Source organism: Tamandua tetradactyla, chromosome 5 (genome assembly GCF_023851605.1).
Source record: "Tamandua tetradactyla isolate mTamTet1 chromosome 5, mTamTet1.pri, whole genome shotgun sequence".
NCBI classification, from domain to species: domain Eukaryota; kingdom Metazoa; phylum Chordata; class Mammalia; order Pilosa; family Myrmecophagidae; genus Tamandua; species Tamandua tetradactyla.
Genome location: NC_135331.1, coordinates 84,034,008 through 84,054,466, shown reverse-complemented (window position 1 = coordinate 84,054,466; position 20,459 = coordinate 84,034,008). Strand labels below are relative to the sequence as shown.

Genomic DNA, 20,459 nt, shown 5'->3' with positions numbered 1-20,459 from the left:
TTTTATCACTACCATTGTGCTGGTTTGAAAGGGCATATATCCCCTAGAAAAGACATGTCTTAATCAAAATCCCATTTCATAAGGCAGAATAATCCCTATTCAATATGGTATGTTTGAAACTGTACCCAGATAATCTCCCTGGAGATGTGATTTAATCAAGAGTGGTTGTTAAACTGGATTAGGTGATGATATGTCTCCACCCATTTGGGTGGGTGTTGATTGGTTTACTGGAGTCCTATAAAAGAGAAAAGATTTTGGAGAATAAGAGATTTCAAGAGAGCAGAGAATGCTGCAGCACCACGAAGCAGAGAGTCCATGAGCCAGCAACCTTTGGAGATGAAGAAGGAAAATGCCTCCCGGGGAGCTTCATGAAACTGGAAACCAGGAGAAGAAGCTAGCAGATAATGCTGTGTCCACCATGTGCCCTTCCAGATGAGTGAGGAACCCTGACTGTGTTCACCATGTGCCCTTCCAGATGAGAGAGAAACTGTGACTGAGTTAACATCATCAGCCTTGTTGAACCAAGGTATCTTTCCCTGGATGCCTTTGATTGGACATTTGTATGGACTTGTAATGGGGACATTTTCTCTGTCTTAGGACTGTAAACTAGCAACTTATTAAATTCCCCCTTTTAAAAGCCATTCTGTTTCTGGTATACTGCATTCTGTCAGGTAGCAAACTAGAACAACAATCAACTTTTTTTCTTTCTTTTTTTGGTGAAAAATAACATATATACAAAAAAACCCAATACATTTCAAAGCACAGCACAATTAGTTGTAGGACATATTTCGGAGCTTGACATGAGTTATGATTCTATGATTCCAGATTTTTACTTCTAGCTGCTCTAAGATACAAGAGACTAAAAGAGATGTCAATTAAATGATTCAGCAATCATGTTCATTTGTTAAATCCTATCTTCTGTGTATAACTCCACCATCACCTTTGATCTTTCTGTCCCTCACTTTAGGAGTATTTGGACTATAGCCACTCTAACTTTTTCATGTGGAAGGATCTGTGTTGTATTTATTTTTATACAAAAATTTCAATATAGAAGATTTATATGTACCAATTTATAAGGGCGTCCATGATGAGTATGAATATATATGCATATTGTTTATGGCAAAAAGTAAATTTGAGAGTGACATATATATTGTGAGACTATTTTGGTAAAAAGAAACATGTCAGCTCTTATCAACCAACCAGCCAACCAGCCAGCCAACCCCCTTGTATGTATGTGTGTGTGTGCGTGTGTGTGTGTGTGTGTGTGTCTGTATCATCAGTTGGGTGGAATGTTTGTGTGGTGGGGGAGAAAATATTAATTTTATTTTAGAGACTACTAGTCTATTTTATATGTCACATAAGTATGTATGTATGTGTTTGTGCAAGGAAAAATATATGCAAGGATACATATGAGGTTTTTACACTAGTTTCCCTACGGAGGATGGGGTGAAAGTGGAGGCATAATGGCTGGGATAGATGCCTACATTTTTGTTTATTCATCTTTTTTCATGTGTTGCAGTATAAATTAATTACTTTTGTAATATTGTAAATATGAAAGAAATGAAAGAGAAAGCAATGTAGCTGGAAACTGTTAAACATTTTAAACATATAAACATGATAAATATAAATGGCAAAAATTTTTAAATGTATGCAATGAAAATGATCTTTCTACTACTACCCTAGATCCCTGATACCTTTTTGTAGACTTTAGATGCAACTGAGATAACAGTTTCTTGACTATGCACATATAAAATGTGTGATAGTTACATTGTCCTTTTAATGCAAGTGGAAACATACTAATACCATTCAGTGCCTTATTTTATCTGTTTAACAGAAATATAATGGGGCTCTTTGTCATCTAAGGAAATAATCATATAGGGCAATAACTTCGCATATGTTAAGGTAAATAAAAGAAAAATTATGTAGAGACAGAATACCAATATCTTTTTTTTTCTAAATATGGAATACTTCATGAATTTTTGTGTCATCCTTGTACAGGGGCCATGCTAATCTTCTCTGTATCATTTCAGTTTTAGTATATGTGTTACTGAAGTGAGCACCCAATGTCTTTTTAAAAAATATTTTTATTGAGAAATATCCACACACATTCAGTCCAACCATATTATGCAATCAATGGCTCACAATATCATCCCATAGTTGTGTATTCTTCATGATGATCATGTTCGAACATTTGTGTCACTCCAAAAAAAGTAATAAACAGAAAGAAAAAACAACTCATACATCCCATACTCCCTACCCCTTCCTCTCATTGGCCCACAGCATTTTAATCTACTCAGTTTTTGCCCTTTATATCCCCCTATTATTTATTTTTTTATTCTTTTTAAAATTCATTTGTCTATACCCTGGATAAAAGGAGCACCAGACACAAGGTTTTCACAATAACACAGTCACATTGAAAAGCTATATAGTTATACAATCATCTTCAAGAATCAAGGCTACTGGAACAGAATTGAAGAATTTCAGATACTTCCCTCTAGCCACTCCAACACACCATAAATTAAAAAGGGATATCTATATAATGCATAAGAATAACCTCCAGGGTAATCTCTCCACTCTGTTTGAAGTCTTTCAGCCACTGAGACTTCATTTTGTCTCTTTTCTCTAGACAACAACATCTTAATAGTATGATTTTATGAATTGAATAAAGTGTTTTTGGGAAAGGAAAAGAGATTATTCATTTTTCCTTGGAAAATACTATTGTATTTGAGTTGTTATAATAAAGCTGCATCTTATTTATGATTTAGACCATTAAATTAAAAAGTAGGGTGGCATTTACTGTGGGTTACAGACACTAAACCTATATTAGTTCAGACAAGAAAGTTTTAACTTTGTGTTTATTGATGAGGGAGAAAAGGGGCTGAAGTAAGGGTCCAGTTTACAACAGACAGAGAAGTGGCTTAAATACACTCTTGGGGCTGAAAAGTGAAGATACAGCCCGAATACTTTTAAACTTTTTTATTGTATAATATAACATATTACATAATAAAACATATATAACAAAGCAAAGAAATAAAAAAAGCAATAGTTTTCAAAGCATTCTTCAACAAGTAGTTACAGGACAGATCCCAGAGTTTGTCATGGGCTACCTTACCATCATCTCAGATTTTTCCTTCTAGCTACCCCAGAATATGGGAGGCTAGAAAGCATAAATATTTTTTATCATCACAATTGAATTTTTTCTTTTTTGTGAAAAATATCATATATTCAAAAAAGCAATAAATTTCAAAGCACAACACCGCAGTTAGTTGTAGAACAGACTTCAGGGTTTGGCATGGGTTACTGTTCCACAATATTAGGCTTTTACTTCTAGCTGCTCTAAGATACTGGGGACTAAACAATTCATCAATTTAATGATTCAGCAATCAAATTCACTTGTGAAATCCTATCATCTCTGTATAACTCCATCATCACCTTTGATCTTTTTATTCCACTCTTTAGGGGTGTTTGGACTATGGCCATTCTAACTTTTTCATGTTGAAAGGATCTATCAATAATATGGGGTAGGGAGATGGAACTATCTGATGTTCTAGAGAGGCTGGGCTGTAGGTTTCAGGATTTATCTGGTTCAGGGACCTATCTGGAGGTTGTAGGTTTCTGGAACAACCTGAATTTTGTAGAGGGTTCACAGTGAGAGACAAAACTGTCAGGCATGCAGGATGTCAGAGGATGCAGGATGCTCAAATGTCACATATTCATCTGTAATTTTACTTTGTAGCAACATGCCAATTTCCTTCCTCTTAAAGTTGGCCCAGCATTAGCAAGAATTTGCTGATCTGTATGAAATACTTCTGTTAATGGGTCTCTGTTAAAATAATTGCCTGGGATGGTGAAAGGGCTGGGAGTGAAAGTTGAGGCAGATTCTGTACTGTTATTGGTGTGGTGGATTTATGGACCAAGCAGAGGAATTAAGAGAATTAGGAGTGCCGGGAAAGAGACTGGGGATTGGGAGATTCCTGGTGGAATGAAGAGCATTACTCTCCATGGGAATGGAAATGTGAGTTCCCATATGGCTCTTTTGGTTTATGCTCCATTTTTGATCCAGCCAACAGTTTAGGAACCTCCTCTGAGAAAGGACAAGGGCTTCAAGGGTCTGTATCTTTCTTGTTCTACAGTAAGTCCGTAATTGGTTCTCATGGGCTTCTCTCCTCTTGGTAATTGTCAGCCTTCCCTTGTGATAAAGAGAAGGACCCAAAATGAAAGGATAGGAGAGTTAGGGAGCTAGAAAAGGGGATGGAGGAGCGGATAGTTCTGGAGAATGTTGGGTGACAAATGTGATATTTCTAATCAATGTCATACCTTATTTTATAATGGCCTCAAGGAGAGAGGGGGCTAAAGGTGGGAAACACTAACACTCTGATGTCTTCAACAAGTCTCAGCACATGTTCTTTTTTTTTTTTTCAGATTCTTGTCTTTAGAGAGCAGGACTGCTAATGCAGGTGGGTTTCCTATTTTTGTATTTCTTTGGTGCTTAGTTCACAGATCCTTTAAATAAAATCAAAAGAGTAGGTCTTCATAGGCTTCTCCTTCAATCGGTAACATATTTCAGTTAACCCAGAGTGTCAGAATCTCTTCTCAAAGCCATTTGGGGAAATCCCTGTCTTCCTTTGGAATCCTACTATATTGATATCTAAGCTTTCCTGCTGCATCTGGCTTATTTTCTTTATCTCCTTTTTCCTAAAGATGGTGGACAATAGATGCTCTCCAAGTTTCGGTAGCTATGCTATATAGGAGGAAGAGGTAGGAGACCTTCACACCAGTTCGTTTTTCATGTTAGACTGTGTCCTCCTACTTTCTCATGGTGTAACACAATTGGGATATATTTAAATTAATGCTGATTTCTTTTAAATTTTTTAAAGTATATTTTTCTGCTATAATGGATTACTTGCAGAATACTTTTGAAGAGTCTTAGATAAATTCTTTTAAGTAAAATTAAAATTTCTTTACTGTTTGTTTTCTTTTTATAAAATTATTTATTTAGCAGCTCTTGCAAAATGTATAGGTAAATAAAATCTCTTCATTTTCCAAAGATAACTAAAATTCAACTTGGTGTGTAATTCTGCAGAAAATTTTGAATGTTCTTTTAATAGTTTTTTTCAGAAGTCATAGCTTTAATTGAGGGCTCCATGCTGTCTCAGAGGGTCAGAGTAAGATGAGAACGGTGGCATTTACCCACAGAGAGTTGAGTCTATGACTGGATGTCCTTCAGGCAACAGAAAGGTATTTTGCATCATGCTCATTTCCCAGCCATTTTGTATGGTGAAATTAATTTTATTTCAAACTTTTCTGGCATTCCTTAGAGTCTTCCACCTCTAAGTTCAGCTCCTTTCAGTATTCCGTGGTCCCTCTCTAAGAGATGTTCTGAAAGAACAATGGCCTCTCATCCACTCTGATGATGCTGCCTTTCCAATTTCTCCATATAGTCCTCACCTCCCTCTGCCTTGCATTTGCTTTCCTCTTTTTCTACCCACCCTTTAACATTAGGGTTGAGAATATGGTGTTCTAAAAATTCAGGATTAAATAAATTATGATGTGAAAATAGTTTTCATATGGGGGGACTTTTGAAATACTCAGAACCACAATTTGAGGGTAGAGATGGAATACAACCATATTTCCACACAAACTTGGCTGGCAGACTCTGTGGCATTGTGCATGTATGTATGTGTGTGTGTATGTATATATATATATTTATATATGTATTTTAATTAGCAGTTCAGTTTGCAGATTGGAAGTAGAATTTTTCTTCTGTTTGAGCACATGTAATGGATCATACAATCTTGGCCTCATTCAGAAGCAGTTTAATACCTGAGATTCCCATAACATTTTATTCCATTCCCATCTAAGCCATCATTTTATAATTATACTCTTGAACAAGTCACCATTGTTTAGCATTTGTTCAGTGGCATGATAAAGATAAATGGTGTTAAGGTATTGCAATGTATTTATTTTCTGTCTTCTTATATGGGAGAAGCTGGAGTTTGCAAACACTGGAGTCTCTATGGTGCCCACAGATTGCCATGCAAGGATATACGCTTATGACTGCTGCACCTTCTTTAACTTCTTGTATTTGGAGTCCAATGGGACTTCTTTTCCTTTGGTTCTCTTTATTTGTCTCATCCTGCATTCCATTAAAAAAACTCTTCAGGATGGCTGGAAGGAGAGATTAGTTTCTTTCTTTTGAACAAAGTCATGAAATGGATTGTAATACATACATGTTAGTTTTGCAACAAAATAATGAAATTTACATTTGGCCTTTGTGCCCAGTCCTCAGTTCACCTCTTCCTAATTATAAAGGGTTGCAATAGCACAATAAGGATTATACTTTATTTATGGCCTAGAAGATGAATGAATGGAAGCTTCAGGGAAGCAAATGTTGGCTCACTGTAGGGACAAATTGCTAACATTCAGAATTATCCCATGAAGACATTCATTGCCTGGGGAGCCAATGTGGTGAGCTGCTTATTATGGGAAGTATTCTAACCTGGTTTGGATTCCTACCTCTCTTATTGCTGGAATGTTGTAAAAAGAATCCAGCCTCAGGTTGGGCTAGATAAACTAGTCTATATTTAAATGAAGTCCCACAGAAGGAGTGACAAATTCATATCACAAAGAAGTGTAGATGGGGGCAGAGGGTAAGGTAATAGCTTTTAGAGTTAGGAGTAGGAGGTTGGTAAAAGAACCTCCATGTTTTAGACCCATGGAGTAGAGGACCACTCTTTGATCAGTCCACATGGTCTCATATTAAGAGACAGATAGTTTTAAACATTAGGTATTTATTAAGATTTCATCTTTGTGTAGGAAGTTTTTGGGTGCTGTGGTGGATCTAAAAGTTTAGTCCCTGTATTAAATGAGCTAGCCATCTTTTGGGGTGGAGAAAGTAAATGCAATTTAAAGCAGCACACACTTGCACATCAGGCTTCAGCTCTGTGGGGCTGTTTTTGTTATCCTAGGTCTATCTTAAACAATATCATCTAAATGCAGGTTGGATCATGCCACCCTACTGTTTAAAAACCTTCAGGTATCTACTCATGGTTTTTCCTTTACCTGAAATGCCCTCACTTCTACACATTCCATTTTCCATAGCCATCACCCATCAGTTTGGCATTCATTTCTTCTCAGACATATTTTTTTCATGTTGGGGGATTTATTAACTCTTTTTTCTTTAGTGTATTACGATTACTTTTTGTCATGCCCATCTTTGGCACAAGATTGTAAGCTCATTAAAAGTATGGACTGGTTTTGTTTGACATAATATCTTTAGAACTTGGCATAGTCTCTTCTACATATTAAATACTTAATACGCGATTGCTGAAGAAATAAAAGTCTCCATTAGCAAACAAGTTTTAAATAGGAGATGAAAATTTAAGCTGGGCCTTTGAGGATTTTAAGAATAGGAATGAGTAGGTGAATGGGAAGTTGCTTTTTATATAAAAGGCAGATTTGACCTAAGGCAAAATTATAAAATAGCATTCAGTGAAGTCTTCCACCCACCTTTTGTCTTTAGTCATTGAGTTTTCAACCCTTTAGGCAACTAACATGCTAGGCAGTTTGTATTAAAGATAACATATTGTGTGTAATTACAAATATAATTAACAAATATAATTACAAATATAATTATATCTACAACCCAGAAAGTAACACTGATACAGTATACATGTCTGTATATTCATATATAGATGACTATCATTTAATAGATTCTCATTGTCTTCAGTATAAAATACAAATCCCTTTGGATGGTGTATGAGGTCCTCCCTGAGGTAAGATCATTCTCAGATCCTCAAAGGTGCCATGCTCCATTACATTTCCACTATCACATAGCACTCTCTTGCCCAAAATACTTGCCCAGCCCCCTACCCTTTTCTGGGGCAACTCTTATCTGTCTTTCAAACTTAACTACATATTACCTTCTTTAGGAAGCCTTCCCTGATCTTCTCCAACCCCAGTCTGGATTTGGTCTCTCTCTCCTCCCACAGCATCAATACTTCCACTGATCTTATCATTTATCACATTCTCGCTATATACTCTTGAATGACCTCAGGAAACCAGTATTTAGAGAATACTATTTTGAAAAGGGAGGAAAAATTAGAGACTGGAAGACTACACAAGGGTAATTGTGATAAAATAGGCATGAGGAGTCTTCGAGATTGTTAGTATGATTGAGAGGAAGGAATATGTAAGGATTTTCCAAGAAACAATCAATGAAATTTTACTGATTGGGAGATGAGGAATGTAAGAGGGAGTTAAGATAAAGATGACTATGAGATAGTCAGCTTGGGTAGCAGGTAGAATTTTCTAATAAATCATAGAATAGTTGATTGTGACCAGGGAAGATAACAGAAGCTGGTGATGGACATGCTCATTATGAGCTGATGATGGAAGATCTCAATGGATGTGCCTAGCAGGCATTTGGGAGATGTTGTATTGATGGTGTTTAAGAGGTATCCTATGGTTGGTTGTAAAGATTGGGATGGTGAACTTCATATGTTAGACATATTGAATTAAACTACAGGAAAAAAGACTTTGAAAGAGAAAGAGTGAGTTTGGATAAACATCCTGAGCCTTGAAGAATATCCACAATCAAGGAAGGCAGGAGGAATTAGAGTTGGGTAAGGAATTAAAGGAATTGAAATGGGAGAAGCAATTAAAAAGGGGGAAAATGGGGACTTTTGTGAGTGATTCTTATTTTGGAGACTCATTCTGATCATTTTTGTTTTAGCCCTACTTCTCCTAGGTTTAGTATGGAAGACATAGAGATGCACTAAAATTTCTCCCCTAAACACTGCGAAGGAGAACTTGGATGATCCACATGGGAATTGTCTCCATAGGAAACCAAACAATAACTGAATTTGTCCTCCTTGGCTTCTATGACATCCCTGAACTGCAACTCCTTTTCTTTATTATTTTCACTGTTATTTATGCCTCCATAATCATAGGGAATATGTTAATCATTGTGGCAGTGATTAGCTCCCAGAGGCTCCACAGGCCCATGTATTTCTTCCTGGCAAATCTGTCCTTCCTGGAGATCCTCTACACTTCTACAGTGGTGCCAAAAATGCTGGAGGGCTTTTTGCAGGAGGCAGTCATCTCAGTGGCTGGTTGCTTGTTCCAGTTCTTTATCTTTGGTTCTCTAGCCACAGTTGAGTGCTTTCTGCTGACTGTCATGGCATATGATCGCTATCTTGCAATCTGCTATCCACTCCACTATCCAATTCTGATGAATCCCAGATGGTGCTTGGGACTGGTGGTCACAGCCTGGCTTTCTGGCTTCATGGTAGATGGACTGGTTGTGGCCCTGACAGCACAGTTGAAGTTCTGTGGCCCCAGTCAGATTGACCACTTTTACTGTGACTTCATGCCTTTGGTGAAGCTGGCTTGCTCAGATCCCAGAGTGGCCCAGGTGACAACATTCATTCTCTCCTTGGTCTGCCTTACTGTTCCTTTTGGACTGATTCTGACATCTTATGCTCGGATCTTAGTGGCTGTGCTGAGAGTTCCTGCTGGGGCTAGCAGGCAAAAAGCTTTTTCCATATGTTCCTCTCACCTAGTTGTTGTGTCCACATTTTATGGAACTCTTATGGTCTTGTATGTTGAACCCTCTGCTGTCAACTCTGTGCTCCTCTCCAAGGTCTTTTCCCTTCTCTACACTGTGGTCACCCCCATCTTCAATCCTGTGATGTACACCCTGAGGAACAAGGAGGTTCATCAGGCACTGCAGCAGCTTTTCTACATTAAGCATACTGAAACACTTGAAGGAGGAGGGTGGTGAAGATTTTATTTTGGACTTTGGACATCTCCATTGGGAGGTCTTCCAAGATTGGTTTATGCTTTCATTTGACTTTTTCTATAGTTATTCTAAAAGTGAGGATGGTGGTAGGGCAACATTTTAAGTGCTAGATTAAAAAAATTTTTAAACTTTTATTAGTTATTTATTTAAAAGGCCATGAATATTTGATGTTAAATTAAAAAAGCAACATCAGAATAAACCTAGAAATATTGGCTATTTATATTTTTATTGTATGTCATTCTAGACTTTTGTTCTATACAAATGCATATAGCTATAACAAGTTGGATCATAGAGTTAATAATCTAGTTTTCCATGGAGTACGATGTCATGAGCATCTTTCTATATTAATAAATATCTACTTCTTTATTCTTCTAGGCCTCATAGTATGGCTAAACATGATTTGTTTATATAACATTCTATTTTTTTGGAATTTTTAATTGTTTTCAAGTTTTTCCTATACGACATCTTTACATCTGTGATTTATGTGGGATAAATTCTTAGAAGTAAATTGCCAGGTCTAAGGATATGAATATTTTTAAAAACTTAAAGCTGAATATTTTACTTATTTAAAATTTTATTCTAGAAAAATTTGATTGCACAAAAACAGACAGATTAATATAATGAAATCTTATGCAACTATCACCCAGCTTCAATGTTCTGTTGATTATATTTTAACTCTGTAAAACTCCTTTTTTTGTTGGAAAATTTTAAAGTAATTTTTAGATATTGTATCTTTTCACACACAAATATTTTAGCATTTTTTTGACTGATAAAGACTTTTAAATAATTATATGTACTTACTATATCATTATGATACTCAACACAGCTATCGATATTTTATAATAATATCTAATACCCAAATTATGTTCAAGTTTCATCAGTTACCGAATAATGCTTTTAAATTATTTCTTAAAATTAGGGTCTAAACAAAGTTTACACAATGCATTTTTTCATGCTTCCTAGTCCCCTTCACTTTTTTTTTATTTTTTATTTTTTTGCATGGGCGGGCACTGGGAACCAAACCTGGGTTTCTGGCATGGCTGGTGAGAACTCTGCCTGCTGAGCCACCGTGAGCTACCCAATCCCCTTTATTTTATAGCAGTCTCTGTTCCTCCATTTTTTCATGCCAATGACTTATTGGAGAAATCAGGTTAGAATCCCACAGAATGTCCTATATTCTAAATTAGTCTTTCTGCTTACTTGCTGTTTTAGCTTGTCTCTATACTTTGCATTTCCTATAGATTGGCAATGAACTATTTTTGCTTGATTATATCTCAGTTAGTGTTTTTTTTTTCAGTGAGGACATTCCAAAGTTGTTCTGCTATTCTTCTGCCATCTTGAGACACACACTGTTTGGTTGTGCCACTTTTAGTAATTTTATTTATATTGTTAACCAGTAGATTCAGCCTGATCCATCTGTTACTCAGTTACCAATTATGTTTTATTTATGACTTATTCTGCAAAAATAAAATGGTCTATGCATCATTCAATGAATGGATTCTTCTTTCACATATAAACTGTCAAAAGGTAATGCAGAGAAAGAAGTTTGCATTGGTTAGAAAGAGAAACTTATACCGAAAATATCCTTTTATGCTATTAAAACCCAGAGTATTAAAAATATCCTCCTACCCTCATCAACCTTCAAAATTTCAGCCCTGACTACCAGAAATGCCACAGAAACTTTCAAACATAGCACAAACACACAAATACATAAAACATCCTGAAAAAATGAGGGAGCAAAGGGGGAAAAGTGTATAGAACAAGTTTACTTTTCCTTTATTAATGGTGATATTGATAGGAATGGCATCAAAGATGGAAATTTCCACAGCATCTCTGGTAACAGCAATAATGAAATTCACTATTGTAAAGGTGGTGATGAGGATCGTGATAGAAATTGCAACCACAGAAATGGCAATGGTGACCAAAATGGTGGTAGTGATGGTAGTGGTTAATCAAGATTCAATGATTATTGTTTGAAGGCACTATAAAGAACAGCTAATTCAATTCATGCTAATCCTCCCCTAGAGTGGGACATCAAACCTAGTTCCCATGGTTTCTACTTCAGTATTCTTTTCACTAGATCATGGAATACTCTATGGCAGTCTTGGTGTTAAATGACAGACTACTAATGTGGTGGTGAAGTGGGAAGTGATTTTGCTATTGGTTATGGGGATTATTCTAATCCTGAGAGCTCTCCATGCCCAGAATCCTTTTCAGTGAACTCTTCACATTCTTATTTCTTAGACTATATATGAAAGGATTTACAGTGGGAGTTACCAGGGTATACATGACAGCAACAACCTGTTTCTCAGGGGAATGAGAAGTTGATGGGGGCTTTAGGTAAGTGGCAAAAACTGTACCGTAGAAGAGGATCAGCTGCATTTAGCCAGAACTTTCTTTTTCCCCTGTGCTGATGGAACCCTAGCCACAGCATGGAAAATATGGACTTATGAGCTTATCATGCAGAGGAGAGGGCTGACTCCTAAAAACGCAGTCCGAGCCATCGCCAAATTCTCATTAAGGTGGGCATCAAAACAGGAAAGCCTTAAGAGTAGACAAAGATCAGAGAAAAAGTGGGGAATCTCTTGGTTAGTGTAGGATAGCTATGTGTCATGGTCAGGTTCATGTGTCAACTTGGCCAAGTTGTGGTACCCATTTATCTGGTTGGGCAAGTGCTGTCCTGTCTATTGCAATGAAGACATTTCATAGAATTAGGTCATGATCACGTCAGCTGCATCCACAGCTGATTCCATTTGTAATCAGCCAAAGGGGAGTGTCTTCTGCAATGAGTGATGCTTAATCTAATCATAGGAAGCCTTTTAAGGAGGATTCAGAAGAGACAGGCTCTTCCTGTTTTGGCTGGTGAGCCTCTCCTGTGGAGTTCATTCAGACCCTCTATCGGAATTGTTGGCTTCCCAGTCTGCCCTGTGGATTTCGGACTCTGTTCCTGTGGTCACATGAGACACTTTTATAAATTTTATTTTGCAAGTGTTTCCTGTTGATTCTGCTTCTCCAAAGAACCCTAGCTAATACACCATGATAGCAACAGGGTATGGATCAGAGAGATAGAGTGGGCCATTGCTTATGACTTACCAACCAGCAGCCCACATCTGCAAGGTGTCATTATGAGTGGAGGATGCAGAGGATGGCTGATGGCAACATAGCAATCAATAGCCACGGCTGTCAGAAGCATGTTGTTCATGTCAGCAAAAACAGCAAAAGAAGTATAATTGGGTCAGACATCCAGAGCAGAAGATATATCCATTGCTGGTCCACAAAGCCTTTAGGATTTTGGGGGCTGTAGTGGAAGTGAAGAAGAGATCCACTAGGGAGAGGTGACTGAGGAAGAATTACATGGGAGTGTGGAGGCAGATGCCAGCACCAATAGCCAGTAGAAGTAGCAAATTCTCTAAGAGGCCCAGGAGGTAGAGAGCCAGGAAGAGCCCAAAGAGGAACTTCTCTTGTTCTGGGTCACTGGACAACCCTGAGAAGACAAAGTCAGGGGTCTTACTGCAGTTCATTCTGGAGCTTGCTGTGCTGCAAGAAAGGAATCAGTGCGCTTGCATCCAGCGAGCATTCTTAGCTTAGTGCTTGGCACATAATAGGAGCTCAAAAAACACTCCTAAGTATCTACACAGTTATTACTCCAGCTCAAGCTATTGTTGATTGACTATAATACTGCTAGCTTCCAACTGGTTTGACATGCCAGGTCTTGCCCTCCAAAATGCAGCCAAAGTGATCCTTAAAAAAAAATATGATCACATCATATCTTTTTTAAAAAATAGTTCTTTGGAGAACCATTGCTCTTATAAAAGATACAAATATACCTAACATATTTTACAAATCCTGGTGTGTTTTGACCCAGACATACCTCAGCAGCCTCATCTGGTACCATAGCCTACTCATTCTCTGTTTCCCAGACACTCTGGCTGTCTTTCATTCCCTCATGTGCCGTGTCCCTTTCCCTACTCTGAGTCAACTTCTGCTTGACCTTCCAATCTTAGATCAGTTGCTCACTTTCTTAGGGAAGCCTCCTACCTTTTATATGTTGTTTTAGCACCTTCAGTGAACTTACTTCACTTGTAATATGGAGGATCTAATCATATCTATTTTGTTTAGATACTTGTTATTTAGTTATTGTTGGTTTTCTTCACGAGGCCATAAAGTATATTAAGGCAGAGATTACATCTGTTTGTATTCTTAGTGCTTGATATGCAAAAGGCAGTAAGTATTTGTTACAAAGTTAATAAATTAATTAAATAATTCATTAATTAATTCAATAATAGATACTGAAGGCAGGAGAGAGCAATATGTTGTCCTCCCCAAGTAGTCCTCTTCTGTTTCAATGCTTAAAAAATAAATTTTTTTCCAAATATTCTCTCTGTTACATGGGTTGGAAACATCAATTCATCCATTTTCTTTTTCCTTCAAGTCCAGACTAAGTGCTATGACCTTCTTTCTACAAACTGTCCCCTAGCATTTTCACTATTTTTTCATTATTTTTACAGTTACCTTCTATAGGCTTTCTTTCATCAACTCTCTCTGCGCTTATTTAATTAGTAGCTTAAGTGGCTTCACTGACTCCAGTCTATAGTTACTAAGATCATGCAGCAAACATCTGCCAGAAATTGCATGACTTTCTGCTTTCGGCCTGCTTCTTGGTTCCTCAAATACTTCTCACATCTTATTTATTAATGAATTGCATATGCCTAACCATCAGTATAGACACTGATGTGTCTGGATATCAGTAACTTCTACAGCTGGATCCATTCACCTACCAATTAAACAGGATTTCTTATCATGTCCTAGCATTCAGTCTCCTCCCTCCTTGGGTTGATCACTGCATAGTTCCATAAATATGTCCATTTCTACCTTCATATTTTTACTCTTGTTGACTTTAGTCCCTAAACCTCTTCTCCACTGGTATCTTTCCTTTTGGGTCCAAATATTACCAGGCCTTCAAGGCTCAGTTAAAATTTTACCCCCTTTCCCACCATGCGGTTATCCATGAATATTCTATTCTTCATATTTTATATGTTCTGAAATACGTAGATAGAGAGATCAAGTCTTTAAAATTCGTTACTGTCTGAGGGTGTTTTCTAATTTTTCCTCCATATTTTTCTCTTTTCAATTATATTATAAATTCCTTGTGAATAGGGACCATGTTTTCTTTTTAAAAATTGTTTATAACAGCACTAAAGGGCTGAACATGTTTCTGTCCCAAGAATTATTGTTCAATGACTGGTTATTGAGGATATCCATTTCATGTGTATTTGTGTGTATGTGTGTGAGAAATGCCCTTTTGGCCAACCACCATGAAGAGATAGGTCATGTTATGTTAATGTTTCCAATTAAATAATTGATTACACATGAAGAAGATATATTTACAGCTCTGACTTTAGTGAGGTGAGTAGAGTAGATGACCTTCAACATGCCTTTCAACCTGGATCTATAATCTAAGTCTTTTAATGGACCTTTGACAGGCATGGTTTTCTTTTCTTTCACAATTGTATATACTCACTACCTCCTTGCTCCTTGCAGTCTTTAAATGCTCCAATGGATAAGAGATTTAGGGTAAAGGAACATAATCTTTTCCCTCTTTATGCAGAGCATCTCCAAACACTTGACAATAGTATTTCTCAAACTTCATTGTGCAAAGCAACGACCCAGTGAGCTAGTTAATTTACAGATTTTGGGGCTCCACGCCAGAGATTCTGATTTAATAGCTCTGAAGTGGGATGTGAGAATTTGCATTTCTAACATGCTCCTAGGTGATGCTCATACTCCTAGTTTGCTGAGTAGAATTCAAAATAGAGGGCATCATATCAACCACATCTTTGTAATTATTTCTTTTTTTTCCCCTCTATTTCTATTTTCCTTTCCTTTTTTATTGGGAACTGGAGGATTCCCCAACTTCTACAAGGTTAAATCTTCCTTTATTCTTTTATCTCTTCAGAAAAAAGTTCCTTTAGCTCAAACAGGGCTATACCACTCACATTTTCACATTTCTTCCCCAGGTTAAATATTCTTGACATTTTTTTTATTGCATACTCTCACTCTCATTGCTATTCTATCTGCCTCCAGCTTTTTCTTCTGGAAAATATATGGTTCATGTTGGATTTCAGGCTACTGGGGCTCAGTACTGAGGTCATTTAAATAATATTTCAGCATCTTGGAGTTGTGAGGTCTTCTCTCTCCATCTCTAAAATTTCAGTCTCAGATGGACTGTATCTTAATATCATAGTGTGTTCCCACAGTCTTTTCTAGCTACTGCCTCACTTCCCTGTTGTTTGTCAAAACTTTTCAAAATGCTCATGGTCTCCATTACTCATTTTTTACTACTGTCTAAACTCTTTGCTTTACATTCTATTTTTTCTTGAATCCACTTCAGTCCTGAAGTATTTTCTCGTACAATTCCACTGAAGTCAGTCTTGACAATGTCAAGGCTCAATTCTCAGTTATTAGGTTACTTGACCTCTCAACAAGATTGAAAACATTTGATCCCACTTTCCTTATTTCAAACACTTTCTTTTCCTTACTTTCAGGATACCAAACTCATGCTTCTGGTTTTCCAGTGATCTCATGAGTGGCTCCTATTCTGTCTCCTTTGATTGTTCATTTTCCTTTTTATTACTCACTTTTGGATTACTTCTTTATCTTCTAGTTCTTTGCTTTAAATATCTAGAAACAAATATCTCTAAAATTTTATCTTCAATTCCAATTTTTCTCTGAAACTCCAGACCCATATATTTAACTTGCTATTAAATATTCCTGCATGAGTGTCTACTAGTCATTTTACCAGGCAAGATATTATTTCACAGCTGGAATGGTTTACACACTGCTTTGGAAATAGATACATACATGAAATGGTCTGCCAAAGTTATCTAGTCTACAAACTGCAGAACCTATACTCTCTGTGGTACACTATGAATTCTGAGCCCATTACTCTTATTTTTCAAATGCCATCTTCCACACTTACCTGTGGGCTTCTCTACTATCCATTTCATGAGTGGAAACATTAGATCAGAAAATCCAGGCCTTTTGCCTAAATTGATGAAAGCATGTGAAAGGTATAGATAATGAAACTTGGGACCTGAGCATTATCAATCTTTATCTCTCATGGGACCAGAAGGGATGGGCTGTGGAAGGAATCTTTCTTGGCCTTGAAGACCTACTTCCCAGAGTTACTTATTAGTGGCAAATCTGGAAGAAACTTCCACTGAGAAAATTGCCTATAGTTGGTGTTAAGGGATAAAATGAATAGTTAAACAAAAGTCTAATACTTAATATTAATTTGGAAATCAAATCAGAAAGAATATTTAAAACCTACAATCCCTCAGTCATCACTGCCTTGATTCCTTAAGTCAGAATTGTCTGAAGCAGTTGACATATGTTCATAACAGTTCATGGCCCTGGATAGGATCCACTTCTATTGATATGTATGTTTGTATGTGTACATATATATATATATTAGATAGCTCTTAAATAAATACAGATTCAAAACTTCAGGCTCATTTGTCATTTCCCCTTAGATACCTGATAGTCATACCAAACAATTCTATCCAAATGAGCTCTTTGTTTTCAAACACTTTCCTTTTTGATTCTCATCCATTTTCTTAAGTGGACCTATGGTACATTCATTTACTGAAGCTAGATAGGAATAAAATTTACCTGTTGGTAATAGAATCTGAAATACAGAGTTTTGTACAAGGAAAGGTTTATTTTTCTCTCATGCAGATGTAGTCAAGGTGTTGGTAGCCTAGGGAGAATGTAATGGATTCCTAGTGTCATTATAGCCCATATTTCCTGTGTTCCTAGTATATTGATTTTATTCTCAAAAATTAGCCAAATTTATTGTACACGATGTGTGGGATGTATGCGTGTGAAGATTTATTAAGAAAATTTTTTTAAAAAGTTAAAGAAAGAAGAATCAGCTAATGGAGTTTCATTAGTTCTGGTAATTATGCTGTTTTCTAGGCATTACCTCTCTCTCTCTCTCTCTCTCTGTGTGTGTGTGTGTGTGTGTGTGTGTGTGTGATCCCTTTTCATAGTCTCTCCCAGTAGTCCCACCACCAAATATCCACCTACATTTGATTAGCTGGGACTTAATCATATGACCACAACCAGCTGACAGGTGACAATAAGTGCATAGTGAAAACTAGCAGTTTCTGCCATGAATACTGCATGCTTTTTCAATGCACATAGCTATTTTATTTTGATAAAAATAAAAATTAAATTGAAAATATGGGCATATAAGATTAGGTGGGACATTAACTACAATCTTAGCTTGACTGAATTCAAAACCCCTCAAACTTCTCAATTACTAAAAATTGTAAAAGGAATAAATGAGGGGAAAAAGTAGTTGCTCATTTACATGAGAGAGGCAAGCCAAGGACAGATCAACTGATTTTGTAGCAGCCCATGCCCTGATAGTTAGAAGAAACAGAACTCTTGTATTCTATTGTTTTTTTTAAATGGTTCTTACTGAGATATATTATGCATCCACATACCATATAATCATCCAAATGGTATAATCAGTGGTTGACAGTATCCACAGTATCCAGAAGCCATGTTTCTTGAAGATGATGTATGGCAATATAGCTGTGTTTTAATCATCACAATTGACTTTTGAACATTTTCATTGCTCCAAACAAAGAATAAAAGTAAAATATAACACCCAAAATATTCCACATCCCCTCCCCCATTATTTATTTATTTTATTATTTATTTTTGCTTTTTAAATTTTTACTGACAAAACAAAACAACATACAAGCACAAACATTCTTACCATATGACCATTCTATTCTTATTGTATAATTAATGGCTCACAATATCATCACATAGCTATATATTCATCACCATGATGATTTTTTAGAACATTTGGACCACTCTAGAAAAGGAAATAAAAAGAAAAAAGAAAAACTCATACATACCATACCCCTTATACCTTCCTCTCATTGACCACTAATATTTCCATCTACCCAATTTATTTTAACCTTCATTCCCCTTATTTTTATCTATACCCCTTACCACTCCCTTTCACTGATCACTAGTATTCAATCTGCTTAACTTATTTTAACATTTGTTCCCCATTATTTATTTATTTTTAATCCATATTTTTTACTCATTTGTTCATACTGTAGATAAAAGGAGCATCAGACACAAGGCTCTCACAATCACACAGTCACATTGCAAAAGCTATATCGTTATACAATCATCTTCAGAAATGTGGCTACTGGAACACAGTTCTACAATTTCAGACACTTCCCTGTAGTCTCTCCAATACACCTTAAACTAAAAAGGTGATATCTATATAATGCATAAGAATTACCTCCAGGATAATCTGTCTACTGTTTGAAATCTCTCAGTCACTGACACTTTATTTTGTCTCATTTCTCTCTTCCTCCTTTTGGTTGAGAAGGTTTTCTCAATCCCTTGATGCTGAATCCCAGCTCATTCTAGGATTTCTGTTCCGCATTGCCAGGTGGGAGTCATGTTCCATGTATAGAGGGGGAGAGCAGTGAGTTTGCTTGCTGTGTTGGCTGAGAAGAGATAGGCCACATCTGAGCAACAAAGGAGGTTCTCTGGGGGTGACTCTTAGGCCTAATTTTAAGTAGCTTAGCTTATTTTTTGCGTGGATAAGTTTCATATGAGCAAACCTCAAGATTGAGGGTGTAACCTATTGATTTGGTTGTCCCAACTGCTTGCAAGAATATCAGGAATTCTCCAAATGAGAATTTCCCCCCTTTCTCACCATTCCCCCAAGGGGACTTTGCAAATACTTTTTAATCACTGTTCAAATCACTCTGGAATTTATCGGGGCATCACTCTGGACAAACCAACAAAATCTCATGTCCTACTCAAGGTTCCATGGTGTTCAATTAAGCTGTCCATATAACTTGTAATAGGAAGTGCACTCGTCAAAATATAAATTTCTATTTACATGAATACAAAAATCGCACATGTTTTGCTTTAGTCTCACACGGAAGTTGAAGCTTTAAATTATGAATAACCATTTATTTTCAATACCCTGCAATACTGGCATTCCTTTGTTCTTCCTCATGCAAAAACATTTTTTAATTTGTACATTTAGTCACTATCATTGTACACTATAGGCATTCCTAGATGATACATTCTCAGTCTTTATCATCTATTTTTCCTTCTGATTTCATATGTGCCCTAGACCTCCTTTCCTCTATCCTTCTCACATTCAGAGTCATCCAGTGTACTTACATTATTGTGCTACAATCAGGTAGTATTGTGCTATTCATTTATGAATTTTTACAATCAGATCTGTTGCACAATCTGTATTCCTTCAGCTCCAATTACCCAATATATACCCTATTTCTATCTCCTGATATCCTCTATTCTTAACTAAAATTCTCCAAGTTCTTTCTCTAATGTTAGTTCATATCAGTGAAACCATATAGTATTTGTCCTTTTGTTTCTGGCTAATCTCACTTAGCATAATGTCCTCAAGGTCCATCAATGTTGTTACATGCTTCATGACTTTATTCTGTCTTACAGCTGTGTAATATTCCACCATATGTATATACCACAGCTTGTTTAGCCCCTCATCCATTGATCAACATTTTGGCTGTTTCCATCTCATGGCAATTGTAAATAATGCTGCTATAAACACTGGTGTGCAAATGTC

At 36.6% G+C, this 20,459-nt stretch overlaps 1 protein-coding gene, 1 non-coding gene and 1 pseudogene across 2 annotated transcripts; 1 reads left to right on the top strand and 2 right to left on the bottom strand.

Moving 5' to 3' along the window:
• Window positions 1–1,953: 1,953 nt before the first annotated feature.
• Window positions 1,954–2,060, bottom strand: LOC143685297 (U6 spliceosomal RNA). Its single transcript, XR_013176544.1, has one exon. It is a non-coding gene; the product is annotated as a U6 spliceosomal RNA (small nuclear RNA).
• Window positions 2,061–8,824: 6,764 nt separating this feature from the next.
• On the top strand, window positions 8,825–9,784 carry OR11A1 (olfactory receptor family 11 subfamily A member 1). The gene has a single exon (XM_077159396.1). The coding sequence runs from the start codon at window positions 8,825–8,827 to the stop codon at window positions 9,782–9,784; it is 960 nt and encodes a 319-aa protein (XP_077015511.1).
• Window positions 9,785–11,980: 2,196 nt separating this feature from the next.
• On the bottom strand, window positions 11,981–13,323 carry LOC143682572 (olfactory receptor 1f45-like; annotated as a pseudogene).
• Window positions 13,324–20,459: the final 7,136 nt, after the last annotated feature.

Excerpts from the sequence above, each read along its gene's own strand:
- OR11A1 (XM_077159396.1), top strand. The coding sequence starts at position 8,825 with ATGGGAATTGTCTCCATAGGAAACCAAACAATAACTGAATTTGTCCTC.